Below are 21,941 nucleotides of genomic sequence, written 5' to 3'. Positions count from 1 at the left end.
CCCGCCTGGACCGGCGGAAGGTGGCGCCTGTGCTGAGGGTCAGGCCTGAAGGGCAAGAGGTGGAGATGAACCGTGGAGCACCAGGAGCACCAGAGCTTTGGGCCTCAGCTTCCAGAGTGTGGGGCAACCACCTGCAGACATGGGGGAGAAGCTGGGAGGGTGGCTTGAGAGGTCCACCTTGGGCACATGGAGTCTGGCATGCCCTCGGGACATCCGGGGAGGCCATGTGGCCATGGTCCGTACCTGGGAATCTGGGGTGGAGCTGAGTGTCTGGCTCAGGCTGGGACCAGCACACAGGTGTTTAGACCCACAGGGACGCAGGAGTCACTGGGGTGTGTGGGCAGAGACGGGAGGAGGGCTGAGGACCAGACCCCTTGGCATCCCATTGGGGCCCCAGGAGACGATGAGGGGAAGCAGCCAGGGGAGGCAAGCAGGGAACCACATGTGCAGCTGCCCAGAAGCCAAGAGAAGCAGGAAGCGGGTGCTGAGCTACGTGGCCCAGTGAGGAGGCAGGAATGTTCCCCCCCACTGGAGCTGTGGCACGGAAGGCTGGGTGAACTCGCGTGGAGGAAATAGACAGGCTGCCTGCAGTGGGCTCCAGGATGTGGGAGAAGACCAAGGGGGGCCGGAGGCGTGGGCAATGCCAGGGCCACCTCCAAGGCCCAGCCAGGTCTGGAGTTTGAACTGTGAGGCGGAGTGCCCTGCGGTCACCAGGCCCTGCCAGGAGGTAGCGGCTGAGAATGGGTGATGGCACTAGGTGGCCTGGTGGCAGCTGGGGCAGGAGAGCATGGGCTTACAGGAGTTCACTGGGTGGGCAGAGGGATGGGCCACACCAGCAGAGAAACAGCTGCACAGGCAAGGGTTTGAGACACGCTGCGAGGAAGGGGTGACGGCACAGCTGTGCCCACCACACCAAGTGAAGCCCCTGAAACCAAGTCTTATTTGTGAGGTCCGCGGCGACTCTTCTGCCTGCTGTATTTGTGCATTTCTACAAAAGCCTGCGTGGCTCACAATGCGTTTCCTTTTCCTGTGATCTTACGGAATGTTTTGGTGTGATCAAAATCGGTGTTCAATCTGCCGATTTTGGTTTTCACTTGAAAGTCCACTGAGTCACCACGTCCTGGCGGCTGGTGTCCAGCCCTGAGGCTGACCGAGGGCTGCTCTGTGGGGAGGGGAGGGTGCGGGCATCGGCACTGGGGCCAATGGGAAGCCACTCGCGCAGCGCACGCCGAGTGGTGGGGGGCCAGCTACGCCTCCTCCAGCTGCCGGCAGGGGCCTGGGAGGCGTCCTGGGGCATCCTCAAGCCTGGTGGTGGAGCCGGTTGGACCCTACACGGAGCGGACGCCCACCTACCCCCACTACTCATCATTTGAGTTATGTTTGGCAAAAGCCGGGGTCAATGCCAGTATTTTTCACACAGATCGTTTTCAACATCACACATTTCAGGAAAAGCGGGAATCAGAAGTTCCGTTTGCCCGCTTAGGAAATGCAGTGTAAACGCGAAATCCTCAATCCCACCCCACCTGAGCGCACCAGCCCCAGGCAGGCAGGAGGGTGCCCCAAGGCCCACCTGAACCACAGTGATGTTCAGTCGGCCCACGGTGCCCACGGTGCCTCCGTACTGCAGCTGCTGGGCCGCCTGTGCGTCCAGCTGGACCTGCCGCTGCTGTTGTGTGGGCGTGATGCGGAGGAAGTCCTGCGGGAGCTCGCCGATGTACACCTGCGGGGCCGGGGACCAGAGAGGCAGTGAGTCAGGGTGGGGACACAAAGCAGCCCGATAGCAGCTGCCCCAGCATTCCCGCGACCCGGCCCCACCCCCACCCATTTCCTAATCAAGTCCTGGACTGTGCTCAGCCTCCGTTTCCTCATCTCTAAACCCAGGGGTCACGGGCGTCCAGTCTGGGGCCTGGCCCCCAGCGGCACAGGTGCAGCCCTTACTCAGGAGATCCCCAAATGCAGATTTCTGCTGCTAAAAACGGGTTCCCGTCCTCAAAGCCTAGTCAGGTGGTTTTCAGGTCATTTTAAAGGGTCTCCCTTGCACCATGTGTGCCCATGGCTTCCTTCTCCTTGTCCACAGCTAAAGGCAGGGCCACTGAACTGCAGGTCACTTGGTCAAACAAATGAATGAGACAAAATCTGAACCTCAGGTCTAAAGTGATTTGGAAAACCCTCTGCTGATATACTTCAAATGTTTCTACATGAAACAGCTGAAATGCAAAAGTACCCCAGAACACAGGAAGTAAATTAATTCCAACCAACCACGAAAGACCTCCCCACTCTGCATCCTGTCTCTCCGCGACCCTCTGTCCACCGCGGCTGCCCCTGAGGGGAGGAGAGCGGATGGGCCCGTGTCATGGACTCCCAATGACACGGTGCCAGGCAGGGCTCCAGGAGGTTCTGAGTTCAGCCCTGCACCTGCTGTGCTCTGGCCGCCTGGCACTTCAAAGGACCCCATGAGGGTCTAGCTCCTCACCTGTGTCCCCATCTAAGGCCTGGAGAGCACAAGCCAGTCAGCACTCCACAACCAACGGCAGCAAACAGAAGGGACCCGGGCAACCCAGCACTGCTTCGCGCGGTTACGGACTCAGGGCCCCGGGCCTGGGGAGCGCCCCAACCCGAGCAGCCAGCGCGGTGTGTGCTCAACCGCTCTTCTCTAAGAATCAACACACACTTCGTGCCTTTCCCCACACTTTACCCCGTTTTTGACCGGGACACATCACGAGTGACCTTTGCCCCGTGAGAGAAGCCGTCTTGTGAGAGCAGCAGAGCGCCCCGGCTTCACCTCCGGAGGGTGTGGCACAGACCAGGGCCTGAAGGGACCCCCTGACGGACAAGCAAGGAGGGTGCCGAGGTGCCTGAGGGGAGCGGGCCCATGCCAGGAGTCCCAGGCCAGCCTCCTCCGGGCAGCCTCTCATGAGGCGCTGTACAGCTTACCAGCAAGCTCTGGCTTAGGAGGGCGCTGAGAGGCCCCGTGGCACGAGATGCTAAGCACCTGCTCCTGCTGGCACACAGGAGACACTGGGGTACAAAAGGCCAGGGCCCCTCACCTGCCTCCCAAAGGAATTCACAGCCCAGAGCTCTCTCCCTGGGGGACACCTGGCCCCGCAGGATGCGCCTCCCTGCCAACTTCACAGGGCCCTGGCACAGCCCATGTCCGCAGACTCTATCACTAGCTCTGTCTGCTCACCAGGAATGGGTTATCTTGCAGAAACAGACTCGTGCTAACCAAGTTCTCCGGATTAATATACACAGGCCAAATTCCTGTTTATTTGTGACAACTGCTTCCTCCGTGCCACACACACAGCTCCGGGGACACGGCAGGAAAAGCACTGCATCTCCTGGGCACACGTGGGAGACAGACAGGCGGCTCGTGTCCTCCTGGGCACGTATGGGGGACAGACAGGCGGCTCGTGTCCTCCTGGACACACGTGGGAGACAGACAGGCGGCTCGTGTCCTCCTGGGCACATATGCGGGACAGACAGGCGGCTCGTGTCCTCCCGGGCACATATGGGGGACAGACAGGCGGCTCGTGTCCTCTTGGGCACATATGCGGGACAGACAGGCGGCTCGTGTCCTCCTGGGCACACGTGGGAGACAGACAGGCGGCTCGTGTCCTCCTGGGCACAGGTGCGGGACAGACAGGTGGCTCGTGTCCTCCTGGGCACATATGGGGGACAGACAGGCGGCTCGTGTCCTCCTGGGCACAGGTGCGGGACAGACAGGCTGCTCGTGTCCTCCTGGGCACATATGGGGGACAGACAGGCGGCTCGTGTCCTCCTGGGCACGTATGGGGGACAGACAGGCGGCTCGTGTCCTCCTGGGCACGTATGGGGGACAGACAGGCGGCTCGTGTCCTCCTGGGCACACATGGGGGACAGACAGGCGGCTCGTGTCCTCCTGGGCACAGGTGCGGGACAGACAGGCGGCTCATGCCCTCCTGGGCACACGTGGGAGACAGACAGGCGGCTCGTGTCCTCCTGGGCACAGGTGCAGGACAGACAGGCGGCACGTGTCCCGGAAACAGAAGCATGGAGAAGCTGGTCAGGGAGAGAGTGTGGGTGGTGACAGGGGTGTGTGGAAGTGGGGTTCACAGAGGCCTCTGAGGGAGCACTGTGGGTCCCTGGCTGTTCTGGCTCCGGGCTGTCCTGGTACTTGGAGGCACCCGGCGCTCCGCTCCATCTCCTCACTCTGCGTGTCCATTCGAGACAACGGGACTCGCTCCCAGCTCATTGCTGGGAGAAAATAAAACTATACCCGAAGGCCAGATGATCAAGTGTCATCTCCAACAAAGATTTAACCATCAAACGACAAAGAGGAAACGAGGGCTGTTAACGTAAGCCATGTGGACGGAACACGGAAAGGGGAGAAGCGGCCCCCAAGGATGGAGCTTGTCAGCCCACGCAGCCCGGGGACCGTGGCCAGCACCACGTGGCAAGGGTGCATCCGGCTCCCCGAGATGACGCACACGCACCTCTGGGCTTTCTTCCCCAAAACCCACACCCCGATCAAGAGACATCTGACAGCATCCCTGACCCGTCAGTCCTCCTCAAACTGTCAAGGTCCCAAAAACACAAGGGAAGCCTGAGACACGGCCCCAGACTGGAGACGGAGACACAAAGGCTACATGCAAAGTGGGGTCCTGGGACAGCAGGGGACAGTCATCGAAAAACCAGGACATCCAAACAAAACCTGGAGCCGGCAGTCACGCCCCAGGTCGGCACCACTGCTGGGAGAGCTGTTCCCGGGGAGGGGAGCGTCGGCCGGGGAACGTGGGTGAGACACACAGGGCCTCTTTGTGCCAGCTTTTCAATTCCACCTAAAACTGAACACTACAAAATTCAAGGTTTTTCAGAAAAATATTCCACTTAATCTAAAGAGAGCAAGAACGAGAGAGGAGTGGGAGGAGAGGGCTTCAGTCCTCCCCGTACAAACACTGGTTATGCAACCTGCTGCCCCGCCTACGAGGGAGAGGCGGCTCGCCGGCTGCTGCAATGCCCTCGTTTCTCAACTGAGAGCGAAGCCCTTCAGACGGGGAGGAGGGAGTTCTACCAGTTCATGCTCCATGAGTCACAGGGGGGTCCAGGTGCTGAAGTAAACCCTATCGTTTCAGTGATGACACTCCGCAAACATCTATTTTGAATTTATTTTTTAAATTCAGTGCTAATCCTAAAATTTACTTTTGTCATATTACGATGGAGGAGATGTTTCAATGGTCACGTACAAATATATGCTGTACCCTGGTTCAAAGGCTTGGAAATATGAAAACAAAAATGATTACTCGTGATACATAATGGATATTTTTCTAGAGTTTTGCTTCCATGTACAAGATGTACATACTGGCCGGGCGCGGTGGCTCAAGCCTGTAATCCCAGCACTTTGGGAGGCCGAGACGGGCAGATCACGAGGTCAGGAGATCGAGACCAGCCTGGCTAACACGGTGAAACCCCGTCTCTACTAAAAAAATACAAAAAACTAGCCGGGCGAGGTGGCGGGCGCCTGTAGTCCCAGCTACTCAGGAGGCTGAGGCAGGAGAATGGCGTAGATCCGGGAGGCTGAGCTTGCAGTGAGCTGAGATCCGGCCACTGCACTCCAGCCTGGGCGACAGAGTGAGACTCTGTCTCAAAAAAAAAAAAAAAAAAAAAAAAAAAGATGTACATACTGAGTTCAACACTAACAAGTGAGTTTAAACGCCTGTGTGAAGGCTGACAATTCCACTTTGGGAACCAGTCCATGTCAGCGCTCGCTTGGGCACGTGACCACGGGATGCCTGTGGCTGCATCCCCTGTGCGGTCAAAACCCCCGTCCACCAGCCAGGCACATCCACCCAGCGCAGGGACACGCGGCCTCACCCGGAGCCGGAAGCCCCTGCCTGGAACACAAGGAGACCGGGGGATGGAGGCGGAGGCACAGCACGACATGCTGGGGGAGCCATAAGGAGGCCTCTGTCGAGACCAGCTCTGGAGAAGCGTTCGAGAATGGAACTCGAGGGACACGGGCAGGGAAGGTTCTTTATTTATACTTTCATATCCTCCTAGTTATTTTTAGAAACTTTTTTAAAACCACATTCGTGAATTACTTTTAAAATAAAAAGGACAGTGTAGGGCTCTCATTCCACAAAGCTCTCTGTGTTTTATCTTCTCTGAAAATAAAAGCTACTTTTATAAATATTAGTCCGTTTTAAATACAGTTTAAAAATGTAACGTCACATTTCTTGGACTTGCTGATTCTCCTCCCCCTGTGGTGCTCTCAGAGGATCACGACGCACGCCTGTGACTGACGACCATTCCTCCCTTGCTGACGCCAGAGCTCAAACCATTGCAGCACCTTTCCACATCAAAGAAAAGAGATCGCCAAAATTCACTTCTAATTTAAAACAATTTCCCTTCAAGTCTAAGTTTTACTTTTGGCACAGAAATAAAGTCTTAATTCTTCTTTTTTTGTCATGTAACATGTGTAGTCAACCCAAAGCTAATTTTTTCTTTTTAAGCACACAAACAAGCACCCACTGTGAATATTCCTGTGACATGTTTCCAACTGAGAGAGCCGCTGCTTCCTGAGGCCCCACTTTCTGCCCAACAGAGCCCAGGAAGAGCCCTGTTCAGCCCAGGATGTGCAGTCCTGAACACACGCAGTCCTGGCCTCAGTCCTGCCAGGAGGCATCAACCTGAGGAGCCGCACCACGGACGCCCCGGGAGCATGGCTGGCCACGTGCGGGCGGCAGGAGGCCAGGGTCTCCTGGCCACTTCCATGACTGGCCCTCTGTGGAGCCTTTTTACACCTTCTCACCATCCTCACCCCATGATGTTGTAAGGCTGTGGAGCTGCTGTTTGTGTTTGTGTGCCATGCGTGCACCTGCACTTGGCACGTAAACACTGCAAGCAAGGCTCTAACGAGTCTCAGCGCTAATGCCAGGTTAGCATAACTAAGTCAAATTAAGTTCAATTAAAAACTAAAACGCTTCTAACACTTCATGACTATGTGCTGAGCAGCGTTGAGTGTAATTTATTTACATTAATTGTAATGTATCAAATCACACGTACAAATAAACAACTTATATAAACACAGTAAAAACTATCCTTAGTGAACTGAAGCTTTTGCTTGATGTGAGAAAGTACTTTTTAACTGGCTGCTTGGTATGCTTTGAGCAAACTGACATCATTAGCGATGGGCTAAATGCATTTAGTGGAATTAAATCACAAAATGTCAACGATTCTCATTCAATTCTCCGAGCCAGAGTCTCACACCAGCACTGAGGATCCCACACAAACGGCATCCGCGGGCGCCTGCCCACCCTCCCCGCCCACCTCACAGCAGGCCTGAGCTCGCACACGTGTCGTGGGCCTCTGAGAACTTCGGATCCACATGCTGGGGACACCCAGAAAACGCAGGGGACAAGGAAATACTAAGGAACAAAAAATCCAGGAGCTGAGCTGGGGAGGCACACACAGCAGTCAAATCCCAGGAGTTTCCTCCCCCAAGAACCCCTTTTGCCCTCTCAGGGTCAGTATCACCCCCACATTGAGAAAAAGCGTTAAGGGCTGCTGAAGCCACAAAGCCAGCCCATGGAGGCCCCAACACAGAAGCCCAACTAGTGAAACTCTGTACCCCGAGCCCCGGGTTTCACCAGTTCCTAACGCAGCCATGACTCAACGTGACTTTCAGAGCTGGGACCCACAGCAGGAAGACCTGGGCGAGGCTCGTGGCTAAAGGGACAGAGGAAGCTAACGAAACGAGAGAGAAATAAACCCCGTAACCAGAACACCTGGGGATATGGGCGGAAGTCAGTCTCACAAGACTCTTGGGTGAGGTCTGAGGTCTGAGTCTGCTGGGAAGGGAGCTCCAGACTCCGCCAGGGCCCCAGGACTCACATAGAACGGCACAGTTGGCCCAGATGAAGCTGAGAACCTGCAGCCCAGGTCATCGCCAGCCTCCCTGCTGCGTCTGAGGGGCCGGCCCTGCAAGGGGCCTGCTCCACGCCACGGTTCTGCAGGGGAACGTCGGCTGCCAGGTTCACACCCAGGTCTGAGCTCAGTCTGGCCCAAGAGAAATGGCCCATCCACCTGACACCCGCACACCTGTGATTCCCATCCAGACCCAGGGGGCGAGAGGGCAGGAACGTGCACCAGGGCTGAGACACAGGGCCGCGGGCAGTCGGGATAGACCCTGGGTGGCCCTCGCGGTCCCTCTGCCCGGCTGACTGACCCCTCAGTGCACAGAGCTTCAGAGACTGAAGGGCCGGCCTGCACATGCCCCGCGCTGCACACTCATGGCCAACAGGGGAGCCCCGCAGAGGTGAAGGACTCACCGACGCTCACCGCTGGCCACTGCCATTGCCCTGTAGGTTTAGCATTTTCCAAAATAAGGCTGGAAGGAAAACTGCAATTCCCCACGCCCACCCAGCTGCTGGCTCCCTCACCTACCACCCTTCACAGCACCAACATCCAAAAGCTGCACCAGTCCCCCACCCCACAGCCCCTGGCACTCCAGCCAGCCTCGGCCCTCATGCTCCACGCCAGCCTCCTGGCACTCCCCAAAACCCCCTCCATACAGCCTCGGCCCTCACGCTCCACGCCAGCCTCCTGGCACTCCCCAAAACCCACTCCAGCCAGCCTCGGCCCTCACGCTCCACGCCAGCCTCCTGGCATTGGCATGTTCAATAAACAACCCTTGAGCAAACAAGTGGCATTTCATGCATCTGCTCTTGCCAAGGCAGCTCCCACGCCAGTGTGGACGGGCAGTGGTGACTGTGTCCCCAGTTCCCACATCCTCCCTGCACAGCCGCTCAGCAGTCCCCTCCCAGGAGCCCTTGCTGAGCACTCATTCGCTGTGCCTTGTCTTACCTTCCCTCTTCCTACCGCCCCCTCCCCTCTTCCTTTAATTACACAGAACACAACAGGCGCTTCAAAGCCAACATGCCAGGAGGTTTTCCGGCTCTGCTGAAGTCTCGAAGCGAACACTAGAATTTTCATAAGGGAAGCTGGGAGATGACAGTATTGAAACGAACCCGTGTAAGCTGAAAAAGGGTGAAAGGGAAGAGGACAGGACGGAATGAGAATAAGCATAAATCATAAAAGCTGACTACAGAACAAGTGACTTTAAATGGGGTCTCCGCCAGGAACTCCATGGCACACAGCCTTGCATCCTAAGTGCTGGGACGGTCAAGCAAGGCAGAGGCGGAAAACCCGTCCTCATTCAGACGAAACAAAAGCCAGTTAAGCAGCGGGCCAAGGGCGGACAGAGATCCAGAGAGGGATGGCGTGTGACACGGCAGGCCCTGGGCGCCGGGCCCGGGGTGCGTGCCGCAGCAGCCTCTGCGTGTCACTGTGTGCCTGAGGCTTCCATGGTAAGGTGCTGGAGGACCCCTGCTCCTGTGGTGCTCACACTTCAGTGGAAGACAAATGGGAAGCAACACGCGTTACACCGTATGCTGACGGCAGGAGGCGCTGTGCACAGAAACAGGGCAAGGCCGGGTGGCAGGGGCACGCGGCACCTCCCGCAGGGCAGCAGGGCAGTCCTCACCAGCACGGCGCGCCAGGGCAGGGCCTGCAGGATCTGGAGACAGTGACTCAGGGACAGGAAACGCTTGCACAGCAGGCCTAACCAGGGGCCTGTTGGGCAGGTCGAGGGACAGTGTGAGAGGCCCAGATGAACAGAGGTTAGGGCCAGGCGCAGGGGCTCACGCCTGTAATCCCAACATCTTGGGAGGCCGAGGCGGGCAGATCACTTGAGACCAGGAGTTCGAGAACAGCCTGGCCAACATGGTGAAACCCCGTCTCTACTAAAAATACAAAAATTATCTGGGCGTGGTGGCGGGCGCCTGTAATCCCAGCTACTCGGGAGGCTGAGGCAGGAGAATCGCTTGAACCCAGGAGGTGGAGGTTGCAATGAGTTGAGATTGCACCACTGCACTCCAGCCTGGGAGACAGAGTGAGACTCCATGTAGGAAAAAAAAAAAAAAAAAAAGGCCTCAGGTGAACTGGGAGGCAGGCCAGGAGCAGCGTATTCAGAACGCAGCAAAGAGGCGGCAAAAACGAAGGAACCGGAGGAAGAGACGTCCACTCCCCGACCGCTCAGCAGCCACTCTGGGAGCCGGGAGGGGGCAGGGTCCCACCTTCGAGGCACTGAGGACAAGGGACCGTCCACCCGGAGGACCATCCACCCAGAGTTCCACACACACAAAAATAGCTGTCAGGACACAGAGAAAAGGCATTTACAAGCAAAAATCAAGCTTGCCAGCAAAGAAAATTCTAAAAGACGAACCTGAAGCTGAAGGAAAGTGACCCCAAATGGAAGGCCTGAGACACAGAAGGGATAAGAAAAGAGATAAACACAGAAGGAATCCAAACAAGCACTGACTCGAGAGAAATAACACGTTCCTGCGGGACGTTCCTGTGGGAGCCCCAAGGGGAGGCAGCGCCCACACAAGGCACAGCAGCACCTGTGCCGGGACGGGGCGGCCGAGGTCTCTGCGTGGATCAGGAGGCGGCACAGACAATGATTAACTTCTTCTTTAATTATTTTTCAGTAGGGCAGCCTCCGGAGCCAGAGTTCACTCAGAGACTCCCTCACGGCAGAAGCTGATTAAGTGCATGTTACCATTTCCAGGAGAGCCCCTGCACTTTCCCAGCACAGTGTGTATGTACTTGAGATAAACAACTGAATTTTTTAAAACTCCGTTTAATAAATCCAAAAGAAGGCAATGAGAGAAAAAGAAACAAGAAAATGTAGGACAAATAAAAGCACAAACGAAAACATCTAAAAAATCTGTAAATCTGTGTATACATCTAGACGTCTATTAACTAGAAAAATGAAACTAGCATGTTCCCATCAAAAGACTTAGACTTCTTAGAGTTGACTTTTCAAAAAAATGTAAAATCAAAGAAGGAAAAAATACTAGGTGAATACTCTCTAAAAGACAGCTGGAGTGGCCATGCCAGTATCAGACAAAATAATTAAAGGCAAAAAGCCTTTATCTTCCAAGAGGCCCATGGGTCCCCACCCAGTGAAGAGATCTGATTTCCAGGCAAGCACAGCAATTTACACCTGTCCACACTCACAACCCGGCCTAAAAAACCCGGCACAAATGTTCACAGGGACCCAGAGAGAAAGGACGCAAGGGCAGGCGGTGAGCGCGTTCCCCACTGGCTCAGGTGCAGCTGGCAGGAACGGACGCCCACCCAGCAACGGCCCGCCTGAGCTGGTGAGTGCCACTGGCTCAGACACACAGGACGCAGGAAAATCCAGGGGCTCCTCATGACACTCAGGAGAGAAAGTGCACGCACACCTACAAGGAAAACCAATTCTCTCCCTGAGGTATGGGAAGGTGAAGGAAAAGCATTTCACTTACCTTTCCTTCACAAACTGTATTTCAGGACAACAGGCTGACACCGGTTGACGGGGAAAGCTAATCTTTACAAACAATAAACACTGAATAAGTGATGAAGTTCAGAAACTACCCTCTGCCATCCCTAATGAAGTCACCGATTCGGCAGGAATTATCAACGATGTGAAGAGTGAGGGGACCTGGACAGGCACAGGCCTCTCAGGGAGGAGAGGAGGGGCCAGGCCGCCTCCAGCTGGACTCCATGGTCAACCAGCACCTCCAAAAGCAGGACAAGGAGTAGGAGCAGCCTGGACCCGGCACGGCGCACCCACCTCTACCAAAGAGGCCTCTCTAGCCAATGACGCCACGGTGGCTGAAGGCAGAGTCTCCTACAAACGTCCCGAGTTCTCACTGCAGAATGCAGGGGCTCACACGGTACTCCTTGCGTGCTTTCTGATAATATGCAGACTATATTGAAAAAACGTTATGTTTCCAAAACACTGGCCTCTTTGAAAAGTGAGGGAAGCACTGCACAGGGCTAAAGCATCCCTTAGTGGCTATTCACGGAAACATTATCCTGAAGATCTAAACACGGTAGGATTCTCTCAGAACGATCACGGGCTGGCTAGCTTCACACACGTCCTCTCCACACCTACGCACCCAGGCCCCTGAAGCTCCCTCTACCCAAGGACAAAAGAACCTCCCAGGGCCCCATTAGTGGCCTCTGCTCCTTCACAGCCCGTGGGATCTTGCTGTTTCCCCTCACCACCAGGGTGAGGCAATGGCCAGACCACAGTCAGGGTCTCCCGAGACAGAGTCCTGCCCCCGCACCCTGGGGAGCATCTCTCTCCGCTGGAAAGCCGAGCACCTGCTTAACCTCCTGCCTCCTCAGCACCGCAAGGGTAACAGAAAGTGGAGGACACGATAAATACTGTGTCAAGACACTGGCTAAAGGCCCACTATGAGTTAATTCAGAGGGGCTGGGGTGGCACATGCTCAGTGAAGCAGGCCGGTGCCAAGGCGGGCCCTGCAGTGGGCATGTGCCGGGCAACACTTTACAGAGTGCTGCGCTGACCCGACAAACTCCAGGGCCAAGTCCAGCCCTCCTGTGCCCAGGACCCTCCTGCGGCCACCAGTTCCTGCCTCCCTCCATCCTCAGCCCCTGGGGTTCCCTCCTCTCGACCTCCAGACCCCACACCTCTGTTTTCCGTGCACTCCCCTCCCAGCCCACCCCCCAACTCCCATTCCTCCTCCAAGCTCAGGAGAGATGTCACATCCTCACTCCAACACCCAGCCCTGGTGAGGCCACCATTTACGAACTCTCCTAGCACCTAAGGCTTAAGATCACAGACCCACCGCGCCGTCACCACATGGCTCCGCTGTCCTTAGGTGCTGCCATGTCTACCGTGCTGCCCTGTAAGATCCCGGTGGCAGGAACCACCTGGTTGCCCCTGCATCGTGGCCATCCTAAACGTCACAGTCGGTAACACTGGTTGATTAAGTCACAGGTACTCCAAGCTGCACTCGAGACCCCCGTCGCTGACACCACCTTCTTGGAGACCCTGGCAGTTCCGAGCCAGATCTGATGTTACTGTGCATATACTGGGCATCGGGGGTGCCCCTGAAGTGCCTGCTCGTCTACGTGATGGAAACAGCCCAGGAGGCACCAGGCAAGAGGAGATGCTAACAACACCTCAGCACTTGTCAGCACAGGTCCTACGTGTGAGAACATCTCCTGCCGCTCCCACTTCCTCATCGCGGGCGTAGCAGCACTGCACGCCGGTGCCCTCAGAACAGGAAGGGCCTGCCTCCCACTGCTCCGTGAGTGCTCAGCACCTGATGAATTCAAACCCAGCCCTACACCCCAGTGGGGTTCCAGATGAGGGACAAGTTCCCAGGAGGCTGAGGATGTCTCCCAGACCACACAGCAAGGAAGGGGCCATCCTGCCCGGCCACCATGCCCCCTGGCTCTCCAGGAGGACACAAAGGCAGGGTGCCGGTTCCCTTGTTGCTATGAGCCTCCGGTTAGGCAGAAAGGAGCACCTCACTGCCACAACCACCTGCAGGGACTCACTGTGGTGGAGCGGAGATGAAGAGGTGGAGATGCTGACATCAGAGGCCGTCTAGGACCTCTGCCGACCCGCAGGCTCCACACCTGAGTCTCTAAAGTGTCAGGAGGTCTCCTTCAAAGTCCTCAGAAAAAGCGTCTATGTCCAAAACCTGGGGCTTCATTCGAAACACAGAAAAAAATGTTCTACCTGAAGAATTCTCTCCTCAGGAGAAACACCAGGACGTGTGGATACAGTGTTAAGGGTGGGGAGCCCTGGTCACCCCTCCACCACGTCCAGTACTGGGCTGCACGAGTGCAGGGACCTTGGAACATCCTAAAAAGGACTTTTTCCGCCCACAGCAGGTTCAGAGCCACTGTTGATAAAAACTGTGCCGCTCAGGACAGCCCGCCCAGCCCAGCCTCAGTGAGTGGCACGGTTTGAATCTTCAACCCCGCCAAATCTCATGCTGAATTATGACCCCCAGCGTTGGAGATGGGGCCTGGCAGGGTGGGCGTGTGGGTCACAGGGACAGATCCCTCGTGGGTTGGTGCCATCCTGGTGATAGGGAGTTCTCACGAGATCTGGTCATTAAAAGGTGTGTGGCACCTCCCCACCCCCAACTCTCTTGCTGCTTTCGCCATGTGACTTGCAAGCTCCTACTTGGCCTTCCGCCATGACTGGAAGCTTCCAGAGGCCTCCCCAGGAGCAGATGCCGGCACCATGCTACCTGTACAGCCTGCAGAACCAGGAGCCAATTAAATCTCTTTTCTTACAAATTACCCAGTCTCCGGTATTCCTCTACAGCAATGCAAGAAGGCCCTAACAGTGAGCCCGGAGGCCACTCATGCCAGGAGCCCATCATCTCTGAGTCAGTCTACACCAGCTCTCCTGCAATATTAATGCTATAGAAGAAACTGACAGGCAACCCTCAGGAGAGAATTCAGAGCAGGAAAGGTTCTCTGAAGTTCTTGGGGCCTATCCTCTCATTTGCAGATGAAGAAACTGAGGCTTTGCGCGGTGGCCACTAACTAGGGACACAATTGGGCCCAAGAAGTGGTCACCACTACCCTCCCTCTGTGTAAGGGAGAAAGAGGAAACAGCCTCCATCTATGGGACCAACTAGAGTGTAGGCCCGTCTCCCCCTGGGGGGCCACCAGGGTGCAGGGCCCGCCTCCATCTAGGGGACCATCAGGGTGCAGGGCCCGCCTCCACCTGGGGGGCCATCAGGGTGCGTGCCCGTCTCCACTTGGGGAACCATTAGGGTGCGGGGCCCTTCTCCATTTGGGAGACCATCAGAGCTCGGGGCCCGCCTCCATCTGGGCACCATGGGGCACGGGGCCCTCCTCCATCTGGGGACCATTAGGGAGCGCCGCCTGCCTCCTCTGGGGGACCATGGGGCACGGGGCCCTCCTCCATCTGGGGCTCACCACGGGCGCAGGCCCCCTCCCTCGGGGCCGCCTCCCCAAAGCTCTGCCCGGGTGCGACCGGGAGCTCAAGCCTCTCGCAGCGTGGGCACGTCCGTCCCGCCCCGCCCCGCCCCGAGGTGGGGACGCAGCCGCTCCCCTCCGGCCGTCCGGGCGCCCCGCGTACCCCGGGAGAGCCGAGGAGCCGGCCCGCCCGCCGCCGCTGAGCAGTAGCCCGGGCCCGAGGCCCTTCCCGCAGCCGCAGGTCGCCGCCCCCGCCCGACCCCCGCCTGGCGGCCTCACCGGCCCGCGCTGAGTGCTGACGGTGGTCGCCATGGTGCTGCGGCGGCCCCCGTGGCTCGCCGACCCGAGAGTGACGCGCCGGGCGACCTCCTGCGCCCCTGCCGGAGCCTGCGACGGACACAGTTGTCACCTCGAGGCCGCCGCCGCCACAGTCAGCTGACAGGCGCCGCGCCCCGCCCCCGGGGCCACTCCACTGCGCAGGCGCCGCTCCAGGTACCGCCCCTTCCGGCTCTCTCGCGCACGCGCGCTCCAGTGTCGGGCAGGCACAGCCTCTTGCCCGGCGCCTGCGCAGCCGCTCTCTCCGCGAGCCCCGCAGCTCAGCGAAATGGCTCCCGGCGGGGCCGTCTGCGCATGCCCAGTCGTGACGGCCGTCGGCGCGGACCCGAGTGTGGCGGCGCTGCAGTCTGGGCAGTTTGGCTCCTCCTCGGTCCTTGCCGAGTGGCGGCAGGACCTGGCCACCTGGCGGGGGTGACCTGCGGCCGTGCGGCCCGCTCGGAGAAGGGAGGGAACTGTGGCCCGGAACAAACCAGGGGCAGGCCCGACATCCCCTCCAGCGCGATCTTTCCCTCAGCTGACTGCGGGAGGAAGGGCCTTTCTGTTGCAAAGGGCTAAAGATGGGGCGCGGTTCCGCCCCGGGGCGGCTGCCGGCTGAACGGAACGGGGATGGAGCCGCTGCCAGAAGAGCTCGAGTTCGAGCCCGCCCTGCCCTCGGCCTCCCCGCAGCGCCGCTCCGCAGGGGCCCCGCTACCCTCCTGCTCGCTGCGAACCCCAGTCCGGCCCGACCTCGCCCCCCGCGCTCAGGCGCTCCAGCCAGAGCGACCCCAGCTCCAACAGCGCTGGGTAAACTGAGGCCGAACCTCGCTCGCTGCATCCCCAGGAATGGGGCGTTTACGGTCACAGGCACAGGTTAATGTTTACCCAGCAGACCCGGGACTCGGGTCCTGATGTCCGGGTATCTTAACTAAAAGCCTTCTTAGTTGAAGTTTCGCTTTAAAGATCATGATACAGATGCTCGCGGAGGACAGGCGTTACGCAAAGATTAGCAATCCTTTGTTTGACGAGCCCAGGTAGTACAGCACGTCTCCCCCGTGATGTTTTTTGGCTTTTATCTTACATATAAACAAGCGTTGTATCCAGGTGGACGCATTCCACCTTATACTTTTGGGAACACCCTGCTCTATGGAGTAGCCATTCTTTTATTCCTTCGCTGCCTTAATAAACTTATTTTCACTTTGCTCTGTGGACTGGCCTGGAATTCTTTCTTGCACAAGATCCAGGAACCCTCTTTTGGGGTCTGGATCAGGACCCTTTACCAGTAACACAACCACTGCACCAAAAACTCTTGTCTGTGATCTCTATATTGTTAGTGGTCAGTTCTCAGTCCTCGTCCTCCGGGAACTACAGCAGAATCGATAGTCATTCCTGCTAGACACACTTTTTTCATTCCCCATCCAGGACACCATGTGTCTCTCACTTTCCTCTTATCCCGGAGACCACATCTTCAAGTCTCAGTTACCCGTCTCTCCTCCTCAAACCAGCAACCTGGCCACTTGCCTGTTTTGATGGGGTTTAGAGGAAAAGAACGAAAGCCCCTTCCTTAAGTTGTAGCTTAACTTCCAGCCAATCCACAGCACAAGACCCAAGAAGCTATTAAGCACAAGTTCTTGCTTTAGGGGCCAAGGGACTTCCCCGGGTTCCACATGTGCAGTTAGACTTAAATTTCAACTATATTACCCCTTCCTCATTTTCACCCTAAAAATCACACCTAGGGATAGAGATTTAAAATGTGCATGTTGCATGCGATGCATGAAGAAGCATGCAATGCAACTGAGAAGCGCTAGACAAACCCCTCCCATCCATGCCTGGACCAATCCCTTCCCTGTGAAACTAACTCACGTGCCACCCCCCCGGGGGTAGCCCACCGTTTTCCTTTCACGGTGGTGACTTGCTTGTGCACAAGCGAAATAAAGCTTTCTCTTTCTCCTTGCTGCTACGGCTGCTGATCTCTATTTCTATCCTGGGAGATTACAAGATCCCAGGGCACACTGGTAACACTTTGACTCCTTAACATCAGGGTGCTTCGTCTCAGGCCTCAGTCCTTGTACATCTTTTCTATCCACATCTTCAGTGAGCTCATCCAGTTCAGTCCTTTAAATGCCATCCATATGCTGATGATCCTAAAATCTATATCTCCAGGATCTCCGCTAAACACTAGATTCAGCTCTTGCCTTAATATTCTTCCCCTATGGGGTGGACAGGTTTTAAGGTAGATGCGTGGTCCCTGCCTCCTGGTGTTCACATCCTTGAATAATCCTCTTGTCTTGAGGGTGGACAGAGCCTGTGGCTTGCTTTTAAACAACAGAATATGGCAGTGGTGATAGGATGTCCCTCCCCGATCACCTGATGTTATTCAAGACTCCATCTTGCTCGCAGACTCATTCTCAAGGGTCTCTCATTTGCTGGGTGAGAAGCAAGGTGCCATAATTCCTACAACTTCAAGGAAACAAATTCTGCCAAGAATCTGAGGGGGCTTTGATCCTTCCCCAGTCAAGCCTCCAGATGAGAATGCAACCCAGCTGACACCTTAATTGTAGCCTCGTAAGACCCAACAATAAGCCAGCTAAGCTGTGCCTGAACTCCTGCCCCCACAGAAACTCTGAGATAAGTGTGTGTTGTTTTAGGCCACTTGTCTTACAGCCACATGATCTGACTTATGCATTATTAGAATTCCAGAAGAAAAAAGGAGAATGAGGCAGAAAATCTGAAGAAATAATGGCCAATAATTATCCAAATTAATGGTAGGCACCAAACAAAATATTTAGGAAGCAATGGATTCCAAACAAATAAACAAAACACTTAGTCATGTCATATTCATACTGCTGATAACAGAAAGCAAGGAGAAACTCTTAAAAGCAGACAGAGGAGGCCGGGTGCGGTGGCTCACGCCTGTAATCCCAGCACTTTGGGAGGCTGAGGCGGGTGGATCACAAGGTCAGGAGTTTGAGACCAGCCTGGCCAACATGGTGAAACCCCATCTCTACTAAAAATACAAAAATTAGCCAGGCGTGGTGGTGGGCACCTGTAATCCCAGCTACTCAGGAGGCTGAGGCAGGAGAATTGCTTGAACCTGGGAGGTGGAGCTTGCAGTGAGCCAAGATTGCACCATTGCACTCCAACCTGGTCAACAAGATCAAGACTCTGTCTCAAAAACAAAACAAAACAACAACAAAAAAAAACAGAAGCAACCTTTGAAGTAATTATGCCTGATAATTTCCCCTAATACACCTATAGAGGGGCAAAGATAATGATTCCATCTGACTTCTCCTCGGAAACCATGCAAGTAAGAGGAATGTGGAGTGAAAAATTTAAAGTGTTGACAGGAAAATAAAACTACACCAACCTAGAATTCTGTATCCTGTGAAAATCCTTTACAAGTAAAGGAGAAACACAGACTTTCTCAGACAAACAAAATTGAGAGAATTTGTTGCCAGTACACTTGCCTTGCTAGAAACGCTAAAAGAAGTTCTTCAGACAGAAGGAAAATAACACAGGTCAGAAACTCAGATCCACATAAAGAAAGGAAGAGCATCAGAGAAGAAATAATTGAAGGTAAATAGTTTTTTCTTATTCTTAGTTCATCTAACAGATAATAGCTTGTTCAAAATAATAGCAACAATATATTTGATGACATAGTTTAAGTGTAAGTAATTACACAAAATAAAGCAATAATGTAGGGCTGGGAGGGAGTAATTAGAATTATGTTGCTATTATAAGATACTTGCACTACTCATGAAGGAGTATAGTTTTATTTGAAAGAGGACTTTTATGTTAGTTGTAAATGTATCTTGTGAACTCTAGGGCAACCATTAAAGAAGTATTTTAAAAAGAAGTATAATTGATATGCTAAGAAAGGAGAGAAAATGGAATATAAAATTATTGGTAAAAACCACAAAAAACAGAAAAAGAGTAGAGACAAAAATAGTAGCAAAGAACAAGGGCAATGTATTAGTTTGATTTTATGCTGCTGATGAAGACATGCTTGAGACTGGGTGATTTATAAACAAAAAGAGGTTTAATGGGCTCACAGTTCCACATGGCTGGGGAGGCCTCACAATCGTGGCAGAAGGGAAGAGGCACATCTTACATGGTGGCAGGCAAGAGAGAGAATGAAAACCAAGTGAAAGGGGTTTCCACTAAAAACACATCAGATCTCATAGAACTTATTCACTACCACGAGAACAGTATGGGGTAAACTACCCCCATGAGTCAATTAACTCTACCAGGTCCCTCCCACAATATGTGGGAATTATGGGAGCTACAATTCAAGATGAGATTTGGGTGGGGACACAGCAAAACCATATCAGGCAACAAATAGAAACTAGCAACAAACATGGTAGATATTAATCCAACTATAGCAATAATCATTTTAAACATCAATAGTCTAAAAACACCAATTAAAGACCAAGATTGTCAAAGCGGGTTAAAAAATAAGACCCAACTATATGGTGACTACAAGAAACTCACTTTAAATGTAAAGACATATATAGGCTGGGCACAGTGGCTCATGCCTGTAATCCTAGCACTTTGGGAGGCCGAGGCAGGTGGATCACCTGAGGTCAGGAGTTTGAGACCAGCCTGACCAACATGGAGAAACTCAGTCTCTACTAAAAATACAAAATTAGCCGGGCATAGTGGTGCATGCCCGTAATCCCAGCTACTTGGGAGGTTGAGGCAGGAGAATCGCTTGAACCCAGGAAGTGGAGGTTGTGGTGAGCCGAGATCATGCCATTGCACTCCAGCCTGGGCAACAATAAATGAAACTCTGTCTCAAAATAAATAAATAAATAAATAGACATATATATATATATAAATGGTAAATGGAAAGAGAAAGATATACCATGATGAAAAGGAAAGCTACAGTAGCTATACTAATTTCAGACAGAGCAAACTTCAGAGCAAGGAAAATTATTAGGGATAAAGAAGGATGTTACATGATGTTAAAGGACTCATATCTCCAAGAAGATATAACAATCGTTAAAACATTTGTGTCTAAAAACAGCACATCAAAATACATGAGGAAAAATCTAATTGGCCAGACCCGGTGGCTCACACCTGTAATCCCAGCACTTTGGGAGGCCAAGGCGGGTGGATCATGAGGTCAGGAGTTCAAGACCAGCCTGGCCAAGGTGGTGAAAACCCATTTCTACTAAAAATACAAAAATTAGCTGGGCACAATGGCAGGCACCTGTGATCCCAGCCACTTGGGAGGCTGAGGCAGGAGAATCGCTTGAACTCAGGGGGCAGAGGTTGCAGTGAGCCAACATCACGCCGCTGTACTCCAGCCTTGGCAACAGAGTGAGACTCTGTCTCAAAAAACAAACAAGCAAGCAAACAACAACAACGACAAACTTAATTAAAACTGAGGAAAACACTCCAGAGACGTCAACACTCTTTATCAGAAACGGAGAGATACAGCAAGCAGAAAATCAGCGAGGACGTAGCTGAACTCCACAGGACCATCGATCCGCTGAATATGATGGACTCCTGCAGATTAAATCACCCAACAACAGCAAAATGCACATTTTTCTCAAGCTCTCATGGAACATTTACTAAGAGAGACCATATTCCGGGCCATGAAGCACACCTTCACAAATTTAAAATCATAGCGATCATACAGTATGATCAGACCGCAGTTAAATGAAATGAGAAACCAATAATATAAAGAGAACTGGAAAAGATGACTGGGAAGATTGTAATGAATGGACTCTTTACAAAGGAGGGGCAGAGTTAAGTGAAAGAACAAGGTGTGGTGAAGCCTCAAGACATTTTTAGCTTTAGGAAGCTGCTACCACTCCTGGCCTTGAAAGGACAAAGGAAGGTCATAGTTACCAGAGAAAGGGGCTTATTTGGCAGAAGTTGTGGTCTTACATAGAGGAATAAAATCACTGCCAAACCACAGGCCTACAAGGAGGGATCTCAGAAAATAGATAACTCTGACCTTTCTTCTCTCCTCTCATCTCCTACAGGTGCCTCCCGTTAGCCCAACCAGGTGATACAGTCTGTTAGACACCAGCTTCCTGGGTCACAAAGAAAGGCAGAGAAAGACAGAGAGTGAATTGAGAAACTATACTACACATGCATCCAAATATTAGCCATAATCAGAAGATACAATTTTGTAATATATCATTGAAAAAAGCAACACGAATAAGGACAAAACATAGAAAATAAGATTTTTTTTTTAAGTGGGCAAAAGTGTGAAGGAAAAACTATAAAACCTTACTGAAAGACATGAATGAAGACCTGAATAAATTGAGGACTATAAACCATATTCATGGATAGAAAGGGTCAGTATTAAAAGTATGTCAATTCTCCCCTAAATTGTTCTGCAAAAAATAATTTCCATTAAAACTTCATAAATGTTTTAAAAATGAATTTAACAAATGGATTCTAAAATTGATACAAAAACAAAAACAAAAACAAAGGCTGAGTAATAGCCAAAACATAAAAGAAAGAGGAGAAGAAAGAGGTAGTGAAAGGAAAGTGTCAAAGGAGATATGAAAATGTATTATAAAACTATAATGATTAACATTGTGATATGGGGATAGACAAATTTCACCAGTGCAACAGAACATGAATATTTGATTTATGAGACTATTGTCACTGTTGAGCAGTTTGGAAAGGAAATATTTTTCAATATATGGGCCACACCAATTGACTGTATGTATGAAAAAAATCCATTTGGACCTCTACATTATGCCAAACAAAAAAGCAATTCTTAGTGGAATTAATCCAATACATATTTGATGAATTCCGTGTCTACATCATGTTTGGAAAGGATAAAATCAGGAAAAACGGTTGCC

At 53.3% G+C, this 21,941-nt stretch overlaps 1 protein-coding gene across 16 annotated transcripts in view; it reads right to left on the bottom strand.

The window, feature by feature from the left end:
- Positions 1–16,311, bottom strand: part of TOLLIP (toll interacting protein) — a 68,343-nt gene extending 52,032 nt beyond the window's left edge. For 5 of the 16 annotated variants that reach the window (XM_074012791.1, XM_074012792.1, XM_074012793.1 and 2 more), the window contains exons 1-2: positions 15,082–15,246; positions 1,571–1,720 (exon numbers count right to left, since the gene is read on the bottom strand). In XM_074012791.1, coding sequence (XP_073868892.1) covers positions 1,571–1,720; positions 15,082–15,114 — 183 coding nt within the window. In that variant the 5' untranslated portion in view covers positions 15,115–15,246. Of the gene's footprint in view, positions 1–1,570; positions 1,721–2,473; positions 2,666–8,306; positions 8,750–11,348; positions 11,688–12,680 lie in introns of those variants that run through there. The other 11 variants (XM_074012787.1, XM_074012788.1, XM_074012789.1 and 8 more) reach the window with 6 other exon arrangements.
- Between the last annotated feature and the right edge of the window lie 5,630 nt (positions 16,312–21,941).

The sequence above is a fragment of the Macaca fascicularis genome, chromosome 14 (genome assembly GCF_037993035.2).
Source record: "Macaca fascicularis isolate 582-1 chromosome 14, T2T-MFA8v1.1".
NCBI classification, from domain to species: Eukaryota; Metazoa; Chordata; class Mammalia; order Primates; family Cercopithecidae; genus Macaca; species Macaca fascicularis.
This window is presented reverse-complemented; position numbering and strand designations above follow the sequence as displayed.